Source organism: Emys orbicularis, chromosome 5, assembly GCF_028017835.1.
Source record: "Emys orbicularis isolate rEmyOrb1 chromosome 5, rEmyOrb1.hap1, whole genome shotgun sequence".
NCBI classification, from domain to species: domain Eukaryota; kingdom Metazoa; phylum Chordata; order Testudines; family Emydidae; genus Emys; species Emys orbicularis.
The window spans coordinates 10,383,255-10,403,551 of record NC_088687.1 but is presented as its reverse complement, the minus strand read 5'-3'; the positions used below and the strand labels follow the sequence as shown (position 1 = coordinate 10,403,551).

At 44.4% G+C, this 20,297-nt stretch overlaps 1 protein-coding gene across 7 annotated transcripts in view; it reads left to right on the top strand.

Moving 5' to 3' along the window:
• The first annotated feature begins 246 nt into the window (after positions 1-246).
• The window catches only part of INTS10 (integrator complex subunit 10), a 42,790-nt gene continuing 22,739 nt past the window's right edge, over positions 247-20,297 (top strand). For 4 of the 7 annotated variants that reach the window (XM_065404575.1, XM_065404572.1, XM_065404577.1 and 1 more), the window contains exons 1-9: positions 247-375; positions 5,158-5,225; positions 5,571-5,674; positions 7,412-7,551; positions 8,365-8,446; positions 9,442-9,582; positions 11,533-11,704; positions 12,717-12,886; positions 19,263-19,396. In XM_065404575.1, the coding sequence (XP_065260647.1) occupies positions 247-375; positions 5,158-5,225; positions 5,571-5,674; positions 7,412-7,551; positions 8,365-8,446; positions 9,442-9,582; positions 11,533-11,704; positions 12,717-12,886; positions 19,263-19,396 (1,140 nt within the window). The remainder of the gene's footprint in view (positions 376-5,157; positions 5,226-5,570; positions 5,675-7,411; positions 7,552-8,364; positions 8,447-9,441; positions 9,583-11,532; positions 11,705-12,716; positions 12,887-19,262; positions 19,397-20,297) is intronic. The other 3 variants (XM_065404574.1, XM_065404576.1, XM_065404578.1) reach the window with 2 other exon arrangements.

Genomic DNA, 20,297 nt, shown 5'->3' with positions numbered 1-20,297 from the left:
ACCAGGCCGCGCTGGCCAAGAGCCGGAGTCCCGCCGACACCGGAAGTGCACCTGCTGCCCGCAGCTAACATGGCGGATGCGGCTTCCCGCAGAGCCACGCGCGCGTCGGCCCGGCAGTTGAGCCCTCACTGGGCGGCTGCCTTATGCAGCCCTTCGCGTTCGGGACAGCACGTGGGCTGTGACGCGTGAGCGCCCGTACTCCGCGCATGCGCCCTGGGAGGGGGACGAAGCCGGTGGCTGCGGAGGATGTCGGCGCAGGGGGATTGCGAGTTCCTGGTGAAGCGGGCCCGGGACCTGGTGCAGGGGGACCTATGGGCGGCCAAGGCCTGGCTCATCACGGCGCGGAGCCTCTACCCGGCCGACTTCAACATCCAGGTCAGGGCGGCAGCCCACCCCCGCCGCCCGCTGTGTGTGCTGCTCGCGCCTCGCCCCCCTCCCCACAGTGCCTTGCGGCAGCCCCCCCAGACCTGTGTGCCCCTCGCCCCCCTCCCCACAGTGCCTTGCGGCAGCCCCCCCACCCCTGTGTGCGCCTCGCGCCCCCTTCCCATAGTGCCTTGCGGCAGCCCCCCCACCCCTGTGTGCGCCTCGCGCCCCCTCCCCACAGTGCCTTGCGGCAGCCCCCCCAGCCCTGTGTGCGCCTCGCACCCCCTTCCCATAGTGCCTTGCGGCAGCCCCCCCAGCCCTGTGTGCGCCTCGCACCCCCTTCCCACAGTGCCTTGCGGCAGCCCCCCAGCCCTGTGTGCGCCTCGCACCCCCTTCCCACAGTGCCTTGCGGCAGCCCCCCCCCGCCCTGTGTGCACCTCGCACCCCTCCCCACAGTGCCTTGCGGCAGCCCCCCCAGCCCTGTGTGCGCCTCGCACCCCCTCCCCACAGTGCCTTGCGGCAGCCCCCCCAGCCCTGTGTGCGCCTCGCACCCCCTTCCCATAGTGCCTTGCGGCAGCCCCCCCAGCCCTGTGTGCGCCTCGCACCCCCTTCCCACAGTGCCTTGCGGCAGCCCCCCAGCCCTGTGTGCGCCTCGCACCCCCTTCCCACAGTGCCTTGCGGCAGCCCCCCCCCCGCCCTGTGTGCACCTCGCACCCCTCCCCACAGTGCCTTGCGGCAGCCCCCCCAGCCCTGTGTGCGCTTCGCACCCCCTTCCCACAGTGATTTGCCGCAGCCCCCCCACCCCTGTGTGTGTCCGGCAGCCCTCCCCAGCCCTGTGTGCGCCTCGCACCCCCTCCCCACAGTGGCTTGCGGCAGCCCTCCCCAGCCCTGTGTGCGCCTCGCACCCCCTTCCCACAGTGCCTTGCGGCAGCCCCCACCAGCCCTGTGTGCGCCTCGCGCCCCCTCCCCACAGTGCCTTGCGGCAGCCCCCCCAACCCTGTGTGCGCCTCGCGCCCCCTCCCCACAGTGCCTTGCGGCAGCCCCCCCAGCCCTGTGTGCGCCTCGCCACCCCACCCCACAGTGCCTTGCGGCAGTACCCCCACACCCCTGTGTGTGCTTCGTTCCCTCTCCCCACAGTGCCTTGCGGCAGCCCTCCCCAGCCCTGTGTGCGCCTCGCACCCCCTTCCCACAGTGCCTTGCGGCAGCCCCCACCAGCCCTGTGTGCGCCTCGCGCCCCCTCCCCACAGTGCCTTGCGGCAGCCCCCCCAACCCTGTGTGCGCCTCGCGCCCCCTCCCCACAGTGCCTTGCGGCAGCCCCCCCAGCCCTGTGTGCGTCTCGCCACCCCACCCCACAGTGCCTTGCGGCAGTACCCCCACACCCCTGTGTGTGCTTCGTTCCCTCTCCCCACAGTGCCTTGCGGCACCCACCCACCCCTGTGTGCGCCTCGCACCCCCTCCCACAGTGCCTTGCGGCAGCCTCAGGGGAGCATGGAAGGGGTTGATCCTCATATTCCCCAAGTCAGCATTTGAGGCACTTGGCTGGTCTTGCCACACGGAGCCAGCCCTGGCAGCAGGAGCCTCCCTCTGCCCTGAGCTGAAGGGTAGCACTGATGCCAGCCTCCTCTGAACCCTGGGGAGGAGGGTGGTGGCAGCACATGGCCTAGGGTGTGGGTGGTCATACCATGCTCATTGCCATGGTGGGGACCTTAGGGACCTGGCTGCATCCCAGCCTGCAAACCACTTGGAGCGTGGCTGAGGTCCCATGCTGCAGGGATGTACCTGCTGCAGGGATGTACCTACTCCCTCGTGCCGTGTGCTGAGGCCTCGCCCTGAGCTGGCGCACCCCTCGTGGAGCGACATGAGGGCCACCCCACGCAGGGGTGCTCAGGTGAATCGGCTAAAGGTGTGAATTCATCATGTTAAATGTCCTGGGCATTGCTCTCGCAGGGCAATAAAGTCGCCATTCCTAGGAACCCCTTTCCTTCTGAGAGCGCATCCACACGGGGTTTGATGTGCTTTAATTTACATGCATTGTCTTCGCATCTTCAGTTGAGTCATTTGAGCTTTCATTGGTATCCTCTTGTAGACATGACCTTTGCAGGATTGGGGGCCTTAGTCATGCTCTTGCTAGAGCTAGCCTGAAAAATAAAAACCTGTACTAGAGAAGTGGTAGGCCAGAGCACATCTCACTTCTTCGGAGGTTTTTACTCACGAAAGCTTATGCCCAAATAAATCTGTTAGTCTTTAAGGTGCCACCAGACTCCTTGTTGTTCCTATTGTATAGATGCAGCTTACACTGACAGAAGGATTTTTTCCATCTGTGTAGGAATATCACCTCCCTGAGCAACAGAAGCTAGGGTGATGGAACCATTCTTCCATCGATCTACCTGCATCTGTACTGGGGGATTGGTCAGCATAACCACATTGCTCAGGGGGGTGGATTTTTCAAACCTGAGGGACGTAACTGTGTAAATTTAAATGTTAAGTGTAGATGTGGCCTCATTCATTGGGATGTTCTAAGTTGGATGTGCACTTTTTTCATTCCTGCCATTCTTGTGTTGCCTAGTTGCATTGTCAAGGCAAATAATCAGGGTTCTATTTCAATTTTTTTATTTAACAAAACAAACTAGAGAATGCCATAGAAAACCTCCATTGAGAACATATACAGCCCTGATCCTGCAAACACTTAAGCACATGCTTGACTTCAATAGAACTACTAGTGCTAAAAGCTAAGCATGCGCATAAGTGTTTGCAGGGGGCAAAGTCTGTAAAGTGAAGCATCCATAAGTTAGGAAATGCCAAAGTTAATGTCACTTGAAGAAACTGCCATTGTGTTTTTGATAGTGCTTTTCAAACTTTTATAATGTGACTCACAAAAGACATTGTCATTTACCACCTTTCCTTCTATTCCCAATTGTGTGGCCCCACTAGCTCTCATTCATGAACAAATAACATTCCTGTGACAATTACAGCAACTGTTTCCAAGGAAAAATAATATTTAAAAAAGTAACTATTGCACTTTTATGAAATTTAGCAAGGAGGAAGGAGGCCCCCAGCAAATGGTTCACAGACCTGTGTTTTGGAATATCTGCAATCTTTAATTATATTATTGCAAACTCATTTTTCTCTGAGGCTCTTGGATCATTAATACTTAGGTGGAGAGAATGCAGCAAATGAGTTGGTGTGGTGCATAGTGAACAAAGTGGTGGGACCTGTCATCCCTGCTTCCTTATAGTTCGGATTCTGTTTAATTACAGCAGTGTAAATCTGGATCTCTTAACATACACCATAAACTTACACAGAATGTACCCCGCTGTGAGAGTTGAATTGTCACTCAATACATTCATTGCACAGAGTAGATGGGTACAGTGCAGAGGCAAGTTTCACTCATTTGAGAGGATAACACATTTATTCAAAAAAAAAAGAAAGTAAATGAATGTGCATTGACAAAGTAAAGTTTGTCCCATGTAGTTGACTGTGTGCACCTCTCATCTTCATTTCTGTTCTAATAATTTATTTACAAATATTGTACTGCTGTCTTGTTCACTGTACATGGTCTAGTCTGCACACTGAATGAGGCATTGGTCCTGTGGATAAAACAACATGTGATCATATAGTAAAAATGCTGTATTGTAATGCATACATTCAAAGGTACAGAGTTAACTTTAACTTTGGCATTTCTTGACTTTAGAGTTTGTGCCCACTTCTCAGCTGGTGTAAATTGGCGTAGTGCCATTAAAGTCAAAGGAACTATGTTGATTTACACCAGTGGAACATCTGGCACCTTCACTTTGCAGTCTTGAATAATCTTTTACCTTTATTTTGTACTAAATTTGCACAGCTTCATAAATGTATATGGTGGTTTACAGAAAATTTAAAGCCTGGAACCCGCCTTCCCCATGAACTCACAGTTTAACTCAGACAAATATGATATATAGGACAAGGATGAAGATGCAAGAATGCGTGGACTCAGTGAGGAGTTCAACCTAGAAAATGTACATAGAAGTGGGATTCAAAGAGGGATTTGAAGGAGGAGAGTGTGGGTACTTGGATATGCAAGAAACTGATCAGATTCCTTCAGCAGAAGACTAGAGAGAACTGTTGGCAAACTCCAAAGAGGGTAGGGGTGTCATGCTGAAAGTTGCACAGGCAATGTCATGTTAAAGATCATGGTTTTGGTTTGCTTTTTAAACCTTCCTACAATTAAAAATAAAAACTTTGTAAAAGTTCAATTGCTTTTGGCATTTCACCCAGCAAAGACAATGAAAATAGACCAGTCAGTTTCATTATTTCGTTTATAGTAGGTTTAGTCAATTTTGGTGTCTCCTGCACTAGGACAGTGCTGCAGTGTTTGGGTTTCAGGCTTTGCAGCAGGATGTTTATTTGTATAAAAATAACCTTTTCCATTGGAGTTTTCCAGTATGTACATTGGCCTTAGGTGTTGTCAAAACTTGAACTAAATTTGAGTAGTATCCTTGGGAGTAAACTTGCTTGTGTAATTGATGGAGTTCATTGTATTGTCATTGCTTTTTTTATTTTAGAGAAGATAAAATAAACTTATTTATCTTAACAATATTAAAACATATAGCAGTTAAAGTAAGATTTTTGTATGGTTACAAATATTTACCATCAGTTTTTAGTTTCTGAATTGAATACTGCTTGTGGTACTTTCAGTATTTACTATTCAAATTTGAGCTCATTATAACAAGTTAGTGACAGGTGTCAGTATGGAAGAACTAAGTGGGTACATGAGGATATACAGTGTGGCTATTGTTCCATTCTCTTGTATTTCAGTATGAAATGTACACTATTGAGAGGAATGCTGAGCGGACAGCATCAGCTGGCAGACTGTTATATGACATGTAAGTAATAGAAATGCTTTTGCTTAATTCTCTTTTGAAAGTGTATTGTAAACTTCGCTGAACATAGAACTCTAAAAACACTCGTCATCTTTTTCCATGCTGTATACCACAGTACTTTTATCATAAGATGGGATAAAAGTGCAAGGATCTTCAGCAATCTAATGCTGATATTATGTCGTTTCTGTAGGCAAACTAGACAGATCTTACTAATCTTTTAAAAACAAAATCAGCCATGAAAGCAAAATGTTCTTTTGCATTTCTTCATACAGGTGCTTTCAAAGTAAGCTTTCTGTTTTAAACTGAATTTGGGATTATTCTAATTTTTTGCCTGACCCTTTATTCCAGGTTTGTGAATTTTCCAGACCAGCCAGTGGTGTGGAGGGAGATTAATGTTATTACATCAGCATTAAGGAATGACTCACAGGATAAGCAGACTCAGTTCTTAAGAGGTAAGGACTCTGTCATCTGACAGAGGTGGAGTCTAGTGGGAATCTAAGAATAAATCTCCAGGCTACACAGCTGATTTGGAAGCCGCAAGTCCTAGTCTGATGAACTATCAGTGGTCTATTGTATACAGTGACTCTCAGCCACAGAGACTCACCCACTGTTAGGTTTAGGAGACACAGGGGAAGAAGCAGGGCAGGGAGCTGAAGCACTATGAGAAGTGCAACTACCAGCTCCACTCCTATGTCAGTATCCCTCGCCAGGGAACAGCCTCTTGGTGGCTAGCAGAGGATTTGTGAACCACAGGTGGCTTGTGAAATTGGGACTTGAATCTGACAAACTCAATGTAATTTGCTGGCCAAGGACATGCACCAGAACAGTTAGTGAAGGCTGTGGGAGCAGGTCACGGAGAACAGTTTGTGTAGTGATTATAGAGCCAAACATTCACAAATACCTCCCATGAAAATGTATGAGAAGGAATATGTAGCACTCTTATTTCTAGCCAGACACTTCACTACTACTACTTCTTCTTGACTCCTTTTCTCATTTACATGGGGTCGGAGATGCCCACGATTCTTTGCCACTCCTAATGACTCAAACAAGACACCAATGAATAGAATGGCCATAGTGTGTTGATCCTGACAAGAGACCTTCTTGGAAATTGACCTTCTTAAGGGTTTATTAAAGGATACAGAAACATAGAACCATAGGATTAGAAGGGACCGCAAGGGTCATCTAGTCTGCCAAGATGCAGGATTTGTTGTGTCTAAGCCATACAAGACAGATGGCTCCAGCCTCTTCTAGAAAACCTCCAGTGAAAGAGATTCTGCGACTTCCCTACCCAGTTTGTTCCATTGTCCTACTGTTCTTACAGTTAGGAAGTATTTCCTGAGATTTAATCTAAAACAGCTATGCTGTAGTTTGAACCCGTTGCCTCTTGTCCTGCCCTCTGTGGCAAGAGAGAACAATTTTTCTCCATCTTTTTATGTCAGCCTTTCAAGTATTTGAAGACTGCTATCCTGTCCCCCACTTAATCTCCTCTTTTCCAAACTAAACATACCCAGTTCCGTCAGCCTTTGCTCATGTGGCTGCATTCTGTCCCTTTGATTATCTTTGTCACTCACCTCTGAATCCTTTCCAGTTTCTCTACATCCTTTTTATACGTTGGTGACAAAAATTGGACACACTACTCCAGCTGAGGCCTAACCAGCGCCGAGTAGAGCGGTACTATCGCTTCCCGTGATTCGCATGCTGTGCCTCTGTTAATGCAACCCACAATTGCATTTGCTTTTTTTGTGACCGTATCGTATTGTTGACTCATATGATAGGCCATTGTCTCTTATAAACAAATTATTTATCTAAATACAACATTCATTATTAAAAATCTCAATGGGAATTCTTGATAAGGCTACCATCTGTCTTAACAAATATTAAATGGTTTTGATTTCAGTGTTCCCATGCATTACTATAATGTAGTTTTTAAATTTTCTAAATTGTTTTAAAATTTACTTTTATTAACCATGCACTTTACCCTGAAATAGATTTAGAAAAGTATGTGCATTGCTCTTCGCATAGATATGGGTGCCTGTTCTCTGGCTAAAACGTCATAGTAGTTGCAAGAGCACTGTAGGATGCTTTTTGTAACTGAACAACAAGACAACATTGATTATTCTTTTGCTTTTTTTCTGTCTCCTCAATTCAGACAGATTGCTTTTTATTTCAATAACTGATTTTTTTTTCAGGTTTATTTGAGACCCTTCCTGGTCGAGTTCAGTGTGAAATGTTACTAAAGGCCACAGAGCAGTGTTTCAATACACTAGAAAGGGCAGAAATGCTACTGCTGCTTCTACGACGCTTCCCAGAGACTGTGGTGCAGCATGGGGTAAGAGAAAACTAGCTCCTTTTTGCTGTTAACAACCTTATCAGCCCGTGCCTTTGTGTCCACGTTATGTGCTTTGTCAGATGCGGGTGGGTTTTTTTTTTTTTTTTTTAACTTCAGACTTGCAGGTGATATTTCAGGCAGTTGCTGCTGTCATACCTTAAGTTCAGACCCCCAAATGAATCATAGAATATCGGGGTTGGAAAGGACCTCAGGAGGTCACCTAGTCCAACCCCCTGCTCAAAGCAGGACCAATCCCCAATTTTTGCCCCAGATCTCTAAATGGCCCCCTCAAGGATTGAACTCACAACCCTGGGTTTAGCAGGCCAATGCTCAAACCACTGAGGGTATAAGTGTAAAATTAACCCAAGTAAAATTAACCCAAGAAAACAAAGCAATCTCTTTCTTTGTAAAGTCCACAGGTGAGTCCATGATTAAAAGTAAGCCAGAACAGTAAAAAAAGAGAGATTGTAATCTCACGTTAAAATGAAATGTAGTTTACTAGAAAATGATACTGCTTCACTGCTTTGTCAGTTACTTCTTATTTAGGAGACGAGTGAGAGACCGTGAACTTACTGAAATATGTACTGCAGTATATTTTTGCTTTAGGATTTGTCCCCTGAGATTGACTCCACAGATACTAAAACATTGCTGCTTAACTGTAAAGTGTAAATGAAAATTGCATAGTGTACTAATCTCAGTACACGATGGAATGCTACTGATGGGAGCGTGTTTGCTCAATTGCTTTGAATCTCATATTTCCAAAAACTTCTGAAAGTTCTGAGTAGATATTCATTTTAACCACTTCTTACACAGGTGGGCCTAGGAGAAACGTTATTAGAGGCTGAAAATATTGAGGACCAAGAATCCCCGGTCAATTGTTTTAGGAAATTATTTGGTAAGAAAATACAAGTGTCTGTTTTATTATAGAACTAAATGACAGAGCTTGGTACCATCTGTTAAGAACTCGTCAGCCTAGGTTGGTAGTGAACAAATCTTTTTAGTTTAATGGCCTGTGTGAAATGAGTTGGCAGTCCTTACTCCAGATGTGCAGAGGACTCTTGGATTTGATCTTCTACCTTGCTGTCACACAAATTTGGCTACTGTTAGTATATCATCTGCTGAAATGATATGTTGAATTCTAGGTTACTGTATACTCTTATGGAAGCGAACACCTAAGACCTATTTATGCAGGGGAAATTTTCTAACCAATTTTAAAATCATTTAGAGCCCTAGTGGAAACCCAGTTTAAGACAGCCTGACCAGTTTTTGATTAAGTGGTTTCAAGACAGTTTGGCCTTGGAACAGATTCGGGTGGGGGGGGGGGGGGGAACAGATCAGGCCACCTTAAACCAGGTCTATTCTATGGTTCAAAGTGGTTTGAAAATCATTGTAGTCTGAACTCATTTTAAAACTGGTCAAAAACTGAACAGGACCCATGGGGCATTTAGTGGCTAACTGTTGTGGTGTTTGCTGTGGTGTACTGAAAACTGTATTAAAATTCCAGGCTTTCACTTTAAGGCTGGCAGGCTAGACAGCTCTATAAGAAAGTGTGTGATCTGGGTCTTTCATAGTTAGTCTTCAAAGAGCCAACCTAGAGTAAGGTAGGTTGAGTTGTGCCTCTCTGTTTTAGGGAGCAGCCTGCTTTGTGTCTCTCTCTTTTGGGGTTCTTGTGTGTTATCATTCTGAATTCTAAGAAATAAAGCACTGTTACATTGCAGCTTTTCAGCAAAAGTGTTTTATGTTTATATCGAATTTCTCTGTGTATGCCAGGAAGATAATATTTTGCTAGACAGAAGGTTCTGGAAACTTGCATTGTTGATTTTGAACTCTTATGTAGCCAAAACAAGTATCAGAAAAACCAAACCCAATGTGCTTTTTTTCACCTCTTAGTTTGTGATGTTCTTCCTCTAATCATTAACAACCCTGATGTTCGACTACCTGCCAGCTTGCTGTACAAGTACTTGAACAAGGCAGCAGAATTTTATATTAATTATGTAACTAGATCTACACAAATGGAAAACCAGTATCAAGGTAAGAATACTTTTACCAAATGATGTTAAAATCCTCTTCTAAATTAGTGTAACTGAATAAGGTATTCATTTTACGTAATATCTGCCACTGAGTTAGGGTAATAAAAATATTGTACAGTTTCACAGGATCTTTCATTTGATTTCAGAACACTAAATAATCCTGTAAGGAGGGTAAAAGATAGGGATCACTACATCCACTATGAAATGCAGCCATTTCAGTAAAATAATGCAGCAGATATCTAATGGCCCTTGTGAGCGCCACAAAGCAGTTCAGGGTAGGAAAGAGTTTCACATCCATTTGAAACTATGATGTGAATTTAGGCTAGCAGAATATCATTACCTGTGTTGGAATTTAGCTGTGTACGTCACACCAGGTTAATTCCTAACTCTTTGCCATTGGATCTCTACTGAGGACAAGTAGCCCAGGGATGGCTTTGACATTTGGAGTGAGGCTGTGAAACAGTTTTTGTTTTCTTTGATTCCCTGCACAACATAATAAATTCCTGCCCTTCATTATCCAAGCATTATGCACAGGGTGAGACTAACGAATATGGGAGGGTTAGCAAGATTATTCTAAGACAGCGGTTCTCAAACTGTGGGTCGGGACCCCAGAGTGGGTCGCGACTCTGTTTTAATGGAGTCGCCAATGCTGGCATTAGACTTGCTGGGGCCCAGGACCAAAGTCCGAGCCCCACTGCCCAAGTGCTTCAGGCCCGGGTGATGGGGCTCAGGTTACAGACCCCCTGCCCAAGGAATTCAGCCCAGGGCTTCTGCTTTGGCCCACCACCTGGGGTGGTGGGGCTTGGGTGGGCTCAGGCTTCAGTTCCCCACCTTGGGGTCATGTAGTAATTTTTGTTGTTAGAAAAGGGTCACGGAACAATGAAGTTTGAGAACCACTGTAGAATCTAAGGAAAACATATTCCATAACTGCCTCATTTTCCATAAATATGTGTGGGCAGGAGGAATCTAAAGTCTCCTTCCCCAGCCTCCAATGTAATAGCACACAATTGCTTGTTACAATGGACCATAGTGACTGGTATATTGGGTTTATAACTGTTTATGTTTGCAAGGAAAAGAACTAAACCTCCTTTTAAAAAAGGAAGCTAATATTCTCCTTTACATGTCTAGTTCCCCCACACCAGAACTCTTGTGGCTACACTCATGGGGCGAAAGGTCTAGTCTGTTAGTCAGTGCCTCTATTTTAAGTTTAAGCCTTAAAGCTGGCGTGTTCAGCAGTACAGTTCCCCTAATACCATGCTGGAGTTTTGGCATGTTGCTAGGAGAAAAAAATGTCATCTGCTAAATTCCAACACCTACATGTTCTGTAGCATCTGGGGTTTCCTGGGAGGTTCCCAGTCCAAGGACTTAACCAGACCTGCCACTGCTGTGCTTGTGCGATTTGGTGTGATAGTAGCACAGGCTGGTATGAAGGTGGAACAATGATGGACCTTGTTGAAAAATAATTTTAATAGCGCTCAGACTAGTAAATACTCTTCTGCTTCTTAGAACATAAGGCCAAACATAAAAGAAACTACCATACAACTGCATTTGGAGAATGTTTGACACAAATTAACAAAGATACAGAGATCTAAGACAGTTGAGATGTCGTTTTGAGACACACCTAGGTCTTGATCCTGATTTTACTTACTCTTGTTAATTTGTCTCAACTTGTTTATATTTTCTGTGAAATTGTGGGTAGCTTAGTTACTTATGAAATAGAGGCTTGGAAGTCATTTGATCAGATTTCTTGTAGTGTGTGAAGTGCCATGTAGTTCCAATGTCTCATCGGGTTTTATCTTTTTCCTTGCTCAGATAGGATTTCATAGTTATCTGAAAACTCAAATATGCTGTCCTGCTACTTGATTATTTTTTCTTTTAAAAAATTAATACAACTTTAACTAATTTGATTTCTGCACAAGGAGAAATCTTTTTTTTCCTTCCTTTTTTCTAGGTTCACAAGATACCTCTGATCTCATGTCCCCCAGTAAACGTAGCTCTCAGAAGTATGTAATAGAGGGTCTGACTGAGAAATCATCCCAGATTACAGACCCTTGGGAGAGGCTGTTTAAGATACTGTCTGTTGTGGGAATGAGATGTGAATGGCAGATGGATAAAGGAAGAAGGTGAGAAATGTGTCCTTTTTCCTATGGTGGTTCGCTAGGAGAGTTTGGCTTTTCAATTCTTCAGTAAACTGGACTATAGAACAAATTGAATTTTAAGTTATATTGTATAATTTCAGCCCAGTATTTTTCTCAAAAGCATACAACCCAGAGCATGTATGTAGGGTCTGTTGAGCCTCTGTAAACGTTGACCGCATAAGGATCGACTCGGTAGCCTGGTCTGCATTAAGAAAACTACTAGGTTGGTGATGACAGACAGCAGCAATGGGTGCAGCTGAATTTCTTCATTAACATTCCTAGGCACAAACACTGAATTGCAAGCATAGGCTAGAACAAACTGCATTCAGCACCATATTTAGACAAAAACAACAAGGTGTCTGGTGGCACCTTAAAGACTAACAGATTTATTTGGGCATAAGCTTCCGTGGGTAAAAACCTCACGGATGCATAGCATCCGAAGAAGTGAGGTTTTTACCCACGAAAGCTTATGCCCAAATAAATCTGTTAGTCTTTAAGGTGCTACCAGACTCCTTGTTGTTTTTGTAGATACAGACTAACACGGCTACCCCCTGATACTTAACATATTTAGACAGTGCGTTTGCCCTTGCTTACACTTGTATTAAACTGTGTTCTGCATCAGTTCACCTTACCTGTTCCTTTTTGTCCACAGTGCATGATTTATTGGTGTAGCCAAAGCTTGTTTTATTTACTTGTCTCTAAGTATGTTAGTATCCTTCTTAACTGGCAAGAGGGAAGACTTTCCAGTTTTTCCGAGGAAATGCAAGCCCCAGAATTATCTGGATCTTTGACTGCTGCTCAGTAATTTTGTCCGATTGTCTGCTGAATACATTGTATTTTCTCCTAGGGCAGCGAGTCCTAGATGGTGACATCCTTTTCGTCACCTTCCCACTCCCCAAACTACTACTAAATTTGAAATGTGTATTTTCATTTGCTTTTCTTGAGTTGAGAAGTCTTTGTAATGTATTGTATTCTTTGATTGTCTCTTACCCTTTAGAAGTTTTGGTGATATTTTACACAGAATGAAAGACCTCTGCAGATACATCAGTAATTTTGATAACGAAGCCCATGCTAAGTATAAGAATCAAGTAGTGTATTCCACAATGTTGGTCTTCTTTAAGAACGCATTCCAGTATGTCAGCAGCATCCAGCCATCTCTCTTCCAAGGTTAGTTTTGAAAACGCTAATGAGTAAAGATCTTTCAGATATAAGCAATATAAAAACCCTTCTGGAACCGCTGTTTTAAGCTTTAGAAATTTCCTCTTAAGGTAAATGTCTTAGCCTAAATCTCTACCTGTGGGTTGTATCTGGCATATCTTCTAGTGCTGTACTTAAGGCTGAGTTCCAGCTTGCATTCAGCTTCTCTTTTCCCTTTTTACTGTTGCTCATAATATTATCAAACTTACTTTCTTGGAGCTGAAAATTTCCAGCTTGCTTTCAGACCAGAGAGGAGTTGGAAAATTTGCACAAAATCAGTTGAGCTGTTTGAGTTATGAACACATGAATAATACTTCCCTCCAGATGGTCTATTTAAAAAAATATGCTTGTGCATAATTCAATAAAAGCTGAAGCTAAAAACTTCAAATGTGGCTTGTTTTAGGTAGCTCATTCAGGTTTAAGGAGTAACATGGCCTTGAAGAAAAATGTTAATTTTTTAAAGTAATTTAGAAGTTGAGTGTTTAAAGTGATAGGGGGAAAACATAACTCAAATCTAAAGCTAAAGCAGGGGTGGGCAAACTTTCTGGCCCGAGGGCCACATCGGGATTGTGCAACTGTATGGAGGGCCGGGTAGGGAAGGCTGTGCCTCCCCAAACAGCCTGGCCCCCACCCCCTATCTGCCCCCTCACTGCCCTCCTCAGAACCTCCGATCCATCCAACCCCCCTGGGACTCCCACCCCCTATCCAACAGCCCTCTGCTCCTCGTCCCCTGACCACCCTCTCCCAGGACCCCCCGCCCCTAACTGCCCCCCGGGATCCCACCCCCTTATCCAACACCCCCTGCTCCCTGTGCCCTGATTGCCCTCCTGACCCCATCCACATCCCCGCCCCCCGACAGGCCCCCTGGGACTCCCACTCCCAACCCTCCCTGTCCCCCATCCCCTGACCGCCTCCCCAGAACCTCCACCCCATCCAACTGCCCCCTTCTCCCTGACTGCCTCCCAGAACCCCCTGCTTCCTTACCCACCCCCCCCACCCCCTTACCAGCAGCAGAAACTCGCAGCCGCAACACCCGGCCAGAGCCAGCTGCGCTCCCCCCGCTGCCCAGTGGGAGCAGCAGGCCCGAGCGTGGCCCGGCTGTGGGGGAGGAGGGGACAGCGGGGGAGGAGCTGGGGACTAGGCTCCGGGGCCGGGCAGGATGGTCCCGCGGGCCATAATTTGCCCACATCTGAGCTAGAGTATCTCAGAAAAATCAGGATGCTCTGAATTGCTTGTGCTTGGATTGATCTAAATTCTTAGACATGGCCCCAAAGCTGAAGGATATGGTTTAAGCTCTGGTTTGAGTGGGTTTTGAAAGGCTGTGTTCGGGAGTTATCAAGCTATTTGCTTCATATGAAGGATTTTACAAGCCCCATTAGCAATGTTTATTCCCTCCTGTTTTCTTTAATCCCAAAGAGATTCCTTGCAAATATTAATGTCTATTAATATTGAAAAACGGGGCACTCATAAGTCATGAAATGTATAGTTAATGCTGAAAGTCCAATTTAAATTGTCTCTAATTGCACTTATGACTTTCATTATAGACTGTTGCTTGATATTATAAACTATTTGTGCTGTATTGTGTATGTAATTACTTAATCTAGAATTTCTTAACAGCTCTACATAAAGTAAGCTATAGTACATAAATCAAGCCAGTTCCTTCTCCCAGAATCCAACGAATCTGTCCTTTGTCGCTTCAGGTGCCATGAATCATAGAACTGGAAGGGACCTCAAGAGGTCATCTAGTCCAGTCCCCTGCACTCAAGGCAGGACTAAGTATTATCTAGACCATCCCTGACAGGTGTTTGTCCAACTTGCTCTTAAAAATCCCCAATGATGGAGATTCCACCGCCTCCCTAGGCAATTTATTCTAGTGCTTACCTACTCTGACAGGAAGTTTTTCCTCATGTCCAACCTAAACTACCCTTGCTGCAATTTAAGCCCATTGCTTCTTGTCCTATCCTCAGAGGTTAAGAACAACAATTTTTCTCCCTCCTCCTTGTAATAACCTTTTATGTACTTGAAAACTGTTATCATGTCCCCTCTCAGTCTTCTCTTCTCCAGACTAAACAAACCCATTTTTTTTCAATTTTCCCTCATAGGTCATGTTTGCTAGATCTTTAATCATTTTTGTTGCTCTTCTCTGGACTTTCTCCAGTTTGTCCACATCTTTCCTGAAATGTGGTGCCCAGAACTGGACACAATACTCCAGTTGAGGCCTAATCAGCGTGGAGTAGAGCGGAAGAATTACTTCTTGTGTCTTGCTTACAATACTCCTGTTAATACATCCCAGAATGTTTGCTTTTTTTGCAACAGCATTACACTGTTGACTCATATTTAGCTTGTGATCCACTATGACCCCCAGATCCCTTTCCACGGTACTCCTTCCTAGGCAGTCATTTTCCATTTTGTATGTGTGCAACTGATTGTTCCTTCCGAAGTGGAGTACTTTGCATTTGTCCTTATTGAATTTCATCCTATTTACTTCAGACCATTTCTCCAATTTGTCTAGATCATTTTGAATTTTAATCCTATCCTCCAAAGCACTTGCAACCCCTCCCAGCTTGGTATCGTCCGCAAACTTTATAAGTGTACTCTATGCCATTATCTAAATCACTGATGAAGATATTGAACAGAACCAGACCCAGAACTGATCCTTGCGGGACCCCACTTGTTATGCCCTTCCAGCATGACTGTGAACCACTGATAGCTACTCTCTGGAAACGATTTTCCAACCAGTTATGCACCCACCTTATAGTAGCTCCATCTATGTAGTATTTCCTTAGTTTGTTTATGAGACGTTCATGCGAGACAGTATCAAAAGCCTTACTAAAGTCAAGATGTACCACATCTACCGCTTCCCCCCTATCCACAAGGCTTGTTACCTTGTCAAAGAAAGCTATCAGGTTGGTTTGACACGATTTGTTCTTGACAAATCCATGCTGACTGTTATTTATCACCTCATTACCTTCTAGGTGTTTGCAAATTGATTGCTTAATTATTTGCTCCATTATCTTTCTGGGTACAGAAGTTAAGCTGACTGGTCTGTAATTCCCTGGGTTGTCCTTATTTCCCTTTTTATAGATGGGCACTGTATTTGTCTTTTTCCAGTCTTCTGGAATGTCTCCTTTCTTCCATGACTTTTCAAAGATAATTGCTAATTGCGCAGATATCTCCTCAGTCAGCTCCTTGAGTATTCTAGGATGCATTTAATCAGGCCCTGGTGATTTGAAGATATCTAACTTATCTAAGTAATTTTTAATGCGATGGGCAGGGAGAGAGAGGGGGGGTCTTGGGGTTTTTGCCCCTCCTTTTTATAATTTCATTTCCCGCATTGAAAAACATTTCCAGCTGGGTACCAGGAGAGACACAGTCTATGGAGAAGGATGTTCCCTGCTTTTTTCTCACCTGTTTGAGCTTCCTTCATTTCTCTTCCTTCTTGATGACTCTGTTTACTGCTTAAATGCAAATTAAGCAGAGCATACATCCCTGTGTTTGAGAGAGAACTGTTTGCCAACCTCAGTTTGGAACAAGTGTTACTAACACCCTACAGTGGAATCTTACAACTTTGCATACAATGTTGCCACACATATTTTATCAGGACAGTAATGACCAGCAAATTACAAGTTTTCAAAATGATACCTCACAAGGTGTACTTTGTACAAAGCTTATTACACTTGTATGTAGGGTGTGGACATGGATACATTCTGTCATAGGGTACTAGTAGGAAAGCCTACTCTAATACCTTAAGCTTGCCAGCTGTGTTGCAAAAGAGACTTTTGTGTGTGTGTGTGTGTGTGGGGGGGGGGGGGGGTTGTTTGCTTTTCATGGAAGGTGCTCAGATACCACACTTCTTCGGATGCACAGAGTGAAAGTTACAGATGCAGGCATTATATACTGACACATGGAGAGCAGGGAGTTACTTCGCAAGTGGAGAACCAGTGTTGACAGGGCCAATTCAATCAGGGTGGATGTAGTCCACTCCCAATAATAGATGAGGCGGTGTCAATTCCAGGAGAGGAAAAGCTGCTTCTGTAATGAGCCAGCCACTCCCTATTCAAACCCAGATTAATGGTGTTAAATTTGCAAATGAATTTTAGTTCTGCTGTTGCTCTTTGAAGTCTGTTTCTGAAGTTTTTTTGTTCAATGATAGTGACCTTTAAATCTGTAATAGAATGACCAGGGAGATTGAAGTGTTCACTTACTGGCTTATGTATGTTACCATTCCTGATGTCCGATTTGTGTCCATTTATTCTTTTGCGGAGGGACTGTCCGGTTTGGCCAATGTACATGGCAGAGGGGCATTGCTGGCACATGATGGCATATAACACATTAGTGGATGTGCAGGTGAATGAGCCCTTGATGGCGTGGCTGATGTGGTTGGGTCCTCTGATGGTGTCGCCAGAGTAGATATGGGGACAGAGTAGGCAACGAGGTTTGCTACAGGGATTGGTTCCTGGGTTGGTGTTTCTGTGGTGTGGTGTGTAGTTGTTGGTGAGTATTTGCTTCAGGTTGGGGGGTTGTCTGTAAGCGAGGACTGGCTAGGTGAATCATTCGTCTGATCTAGTGAGTGTAGCATTTCCTATGACGTTGGCCAAGTCACTTACCCTCACTAGGCCACAGTTTCCCAGTCTGCAAAATGGGGATAATTCTGCACTGACAATACCAGTGTTAGTGGACTTCACCTCTTGGGTCTGGATTACTGTGGGTGGGTCTGACAGGAACTCTGTAGTTTGAAGATTCTGCGCCTATTGGATCCAACGGGGGACGTCTTGCGTTGCCCCGATGAGTTACCCATGCTTCTACCGTCACATCCTGTCTGAGAAGAGTTGGGGAAGGAACTCCCGAGGGACTGCATTCTGTCCCAACTTGATGCAAGCCTTGGGCACTGTGCTTCACTCTCACATCCTTTCGGGTACCACTGTGTCAGTTCCTGAGCTCAGTAATGTATTTTTGTGACATCTCTTGCTGATTTCTGCTGTGCTATCAAATGCCGGTGGAGTGCAGTGCCATGGGTGTTATCTGCGTCACTGGGGGTTTTTCTCCTCCTTTTTTAGAAAGGAACTGTCTATAGAAACAAGGGAGAGAGCCCACATGTTTCAGCAGGGAGGCACAAGATGCCTCCTGCTGGATGCAACAGCTCTCAACCTCCATCTATGAGAATTCTCACCAGGTGCATGGACTGGGGTGGCATCTATTGAGATGTAGATCTTCAATGAACAACGATTACTTGTAAGTAATCATCTCTTGCCTATTTCACATGGGGTTGGATGGAGGATTATGAGATGAGCGGGGCAATTCACATGTCTCTCATAAGCTCTCAGGCTGTCTGCGGGCTTGGGCAGTAATCAATGCTTTGGTTGATATATTTTCAGGATGTTCATTTTATGTTTGGTGATGCATCGCCTCCTTTCTTGGCAGACAGAGATTTTAAATGGGATGACAGAGAAATAGATTTCCCATTCCTTCATCCTTCTCTCTGCAAGCATGCAAACCCCTAATACACAGGGTGGGTTTTTTTTTGGTAGATTAAGGAATGAAACACTTTTGGGGATCCCCTTTCAAAATACTGGCAGCACACTATGGCACATGGAGATAATACTCCTATCTCAGTTTTACAGATGACTAAACTTAAGCACTAAGACTGTAAGTGATTTGCCCAGGATCGAACAGAGAGTTTGTGGCACAGTTGGAAGTAGAAATCAGATCTGACTCCCATTCCTATCCTTTACCCACAACTAAGCTTCTTTGGAGGTATGGTCATGGGAAGGGGTAGTGGACTTTGGCAGCCAACTAAAAGCTTGATCCCACACATCTGAAGTCAGCAGGAGCCGGCCATAAGCAAGTTACACTACTAAGGAAATCTCGTGATAAAACAACTGCATTCCTCTTTTGAGGCTTCGGTGGCTGGCAAGGCTCTGCTCCATTTTCCCATAAAGAGTTCTTTGGGAATTTTTCTTTGGTTGTTGCTTTTAGGCTGTTGGCCAAATGGACCAAATGACTGGCATTATTTAATGATTGCTTTTAGTTGAAAGTAAATGATGCTTGAAGACAAAATACTTAAAACTCTTACATATCTTGTGACTGCTCCCTTAGAAGGGGTTCCAAGATTTTCTGACAGCTTTGAGCAAATCATCATGACTTCTGGCAGAGGATATGTGACCTCTAAGATAGGGCTCCCTTCAAAGCAAGTTGTATTATTACCAGGGTATTTTAAACATTGACACAATTTGTTGAATTACTTTCAAATTGTTCCGTACAACATGCCTGAATGAAAAAATTTGAAGCAGGCAAACGGTCATTCAGTTCAGTCTAAAGAAAGTTTTAATTTATTTTTTAAATGTAGGGCCAAATGCTCCAAACCAAGTTCCACTGGTTCTCCTTGAAGATGTGTCCGGTGTCTATGGCGATACAGATCTTGATCGCAACAAGCACATACATAAAAAGAGGAAACTTGCAGAAGGAAGAGAGAAGACCATGGTAACTCCTTTAGACTATTCAATTCTTAATAGAAATTATAACGCATTTGGAATTTAGAACATTAGGAATTTCTGTTTCTGACCAAAATATGCAAAGAAAGAGACTTTTGGTTAGAAGCAGCAAGAACAAAACAATTTTACTGGCAATACTGTACGTGCTAGTATCATGATGTGAAAGGAACTGAGCTGAGACTATCACAGGTCTGTCGCATCTTACGCTGGGGTTACGTTCCGCAGTCAGCGCGTAAAGCAAAAATCGCGTATAGTCAAAATTACATTGAGTGTCATGGTGGGCGGAATCGCCCGCACTAGAGGTATAGTATTAAAATTATTGTTTTTCTCTTTTTTTGTTTTTGTTTTTGCCGACCGCATAAAGCTGAAATCGCGCATGTTAAATGCGTGTAAGATGCGACAGACCTGTATCTATTTGATTGTACTATGTTTTCAGGCAGGAATTCCATAGGCAAAGTGCTATTGCATAATAGCTGGCCTGTAATAACAGTTATGTGTGTGCTCTGTATCTTTCTTAGGAGAAAAAATACTATTTTATAGAATTACGTTGTTGGTAAAAGTACACATTTTAGAAGAATTACATGTGATTTGCAGTATGCCATGATGGTTTTTGATTGATTGAGAAGGTTTAGCTCTTACTTCAGTAATAAATTATTCTAGTGCAATCTGGATAACAATACCACAATTTGACCAGTGTGTAACAGATTGAACTCTTTAGAGATGCAATTTATGACGACATGGCACTCAGGATCTCGATAGCTTATTTTTAGAGTAAAATAACAATTTTTTCCACTATTTTTCATTTCTTTTTGCTAAAGGAGTTAGTAATATTTAATATATAATTAATTCTAAGCATAGAAATAGTGAAAAGTCTATTCTGAAGATATTTG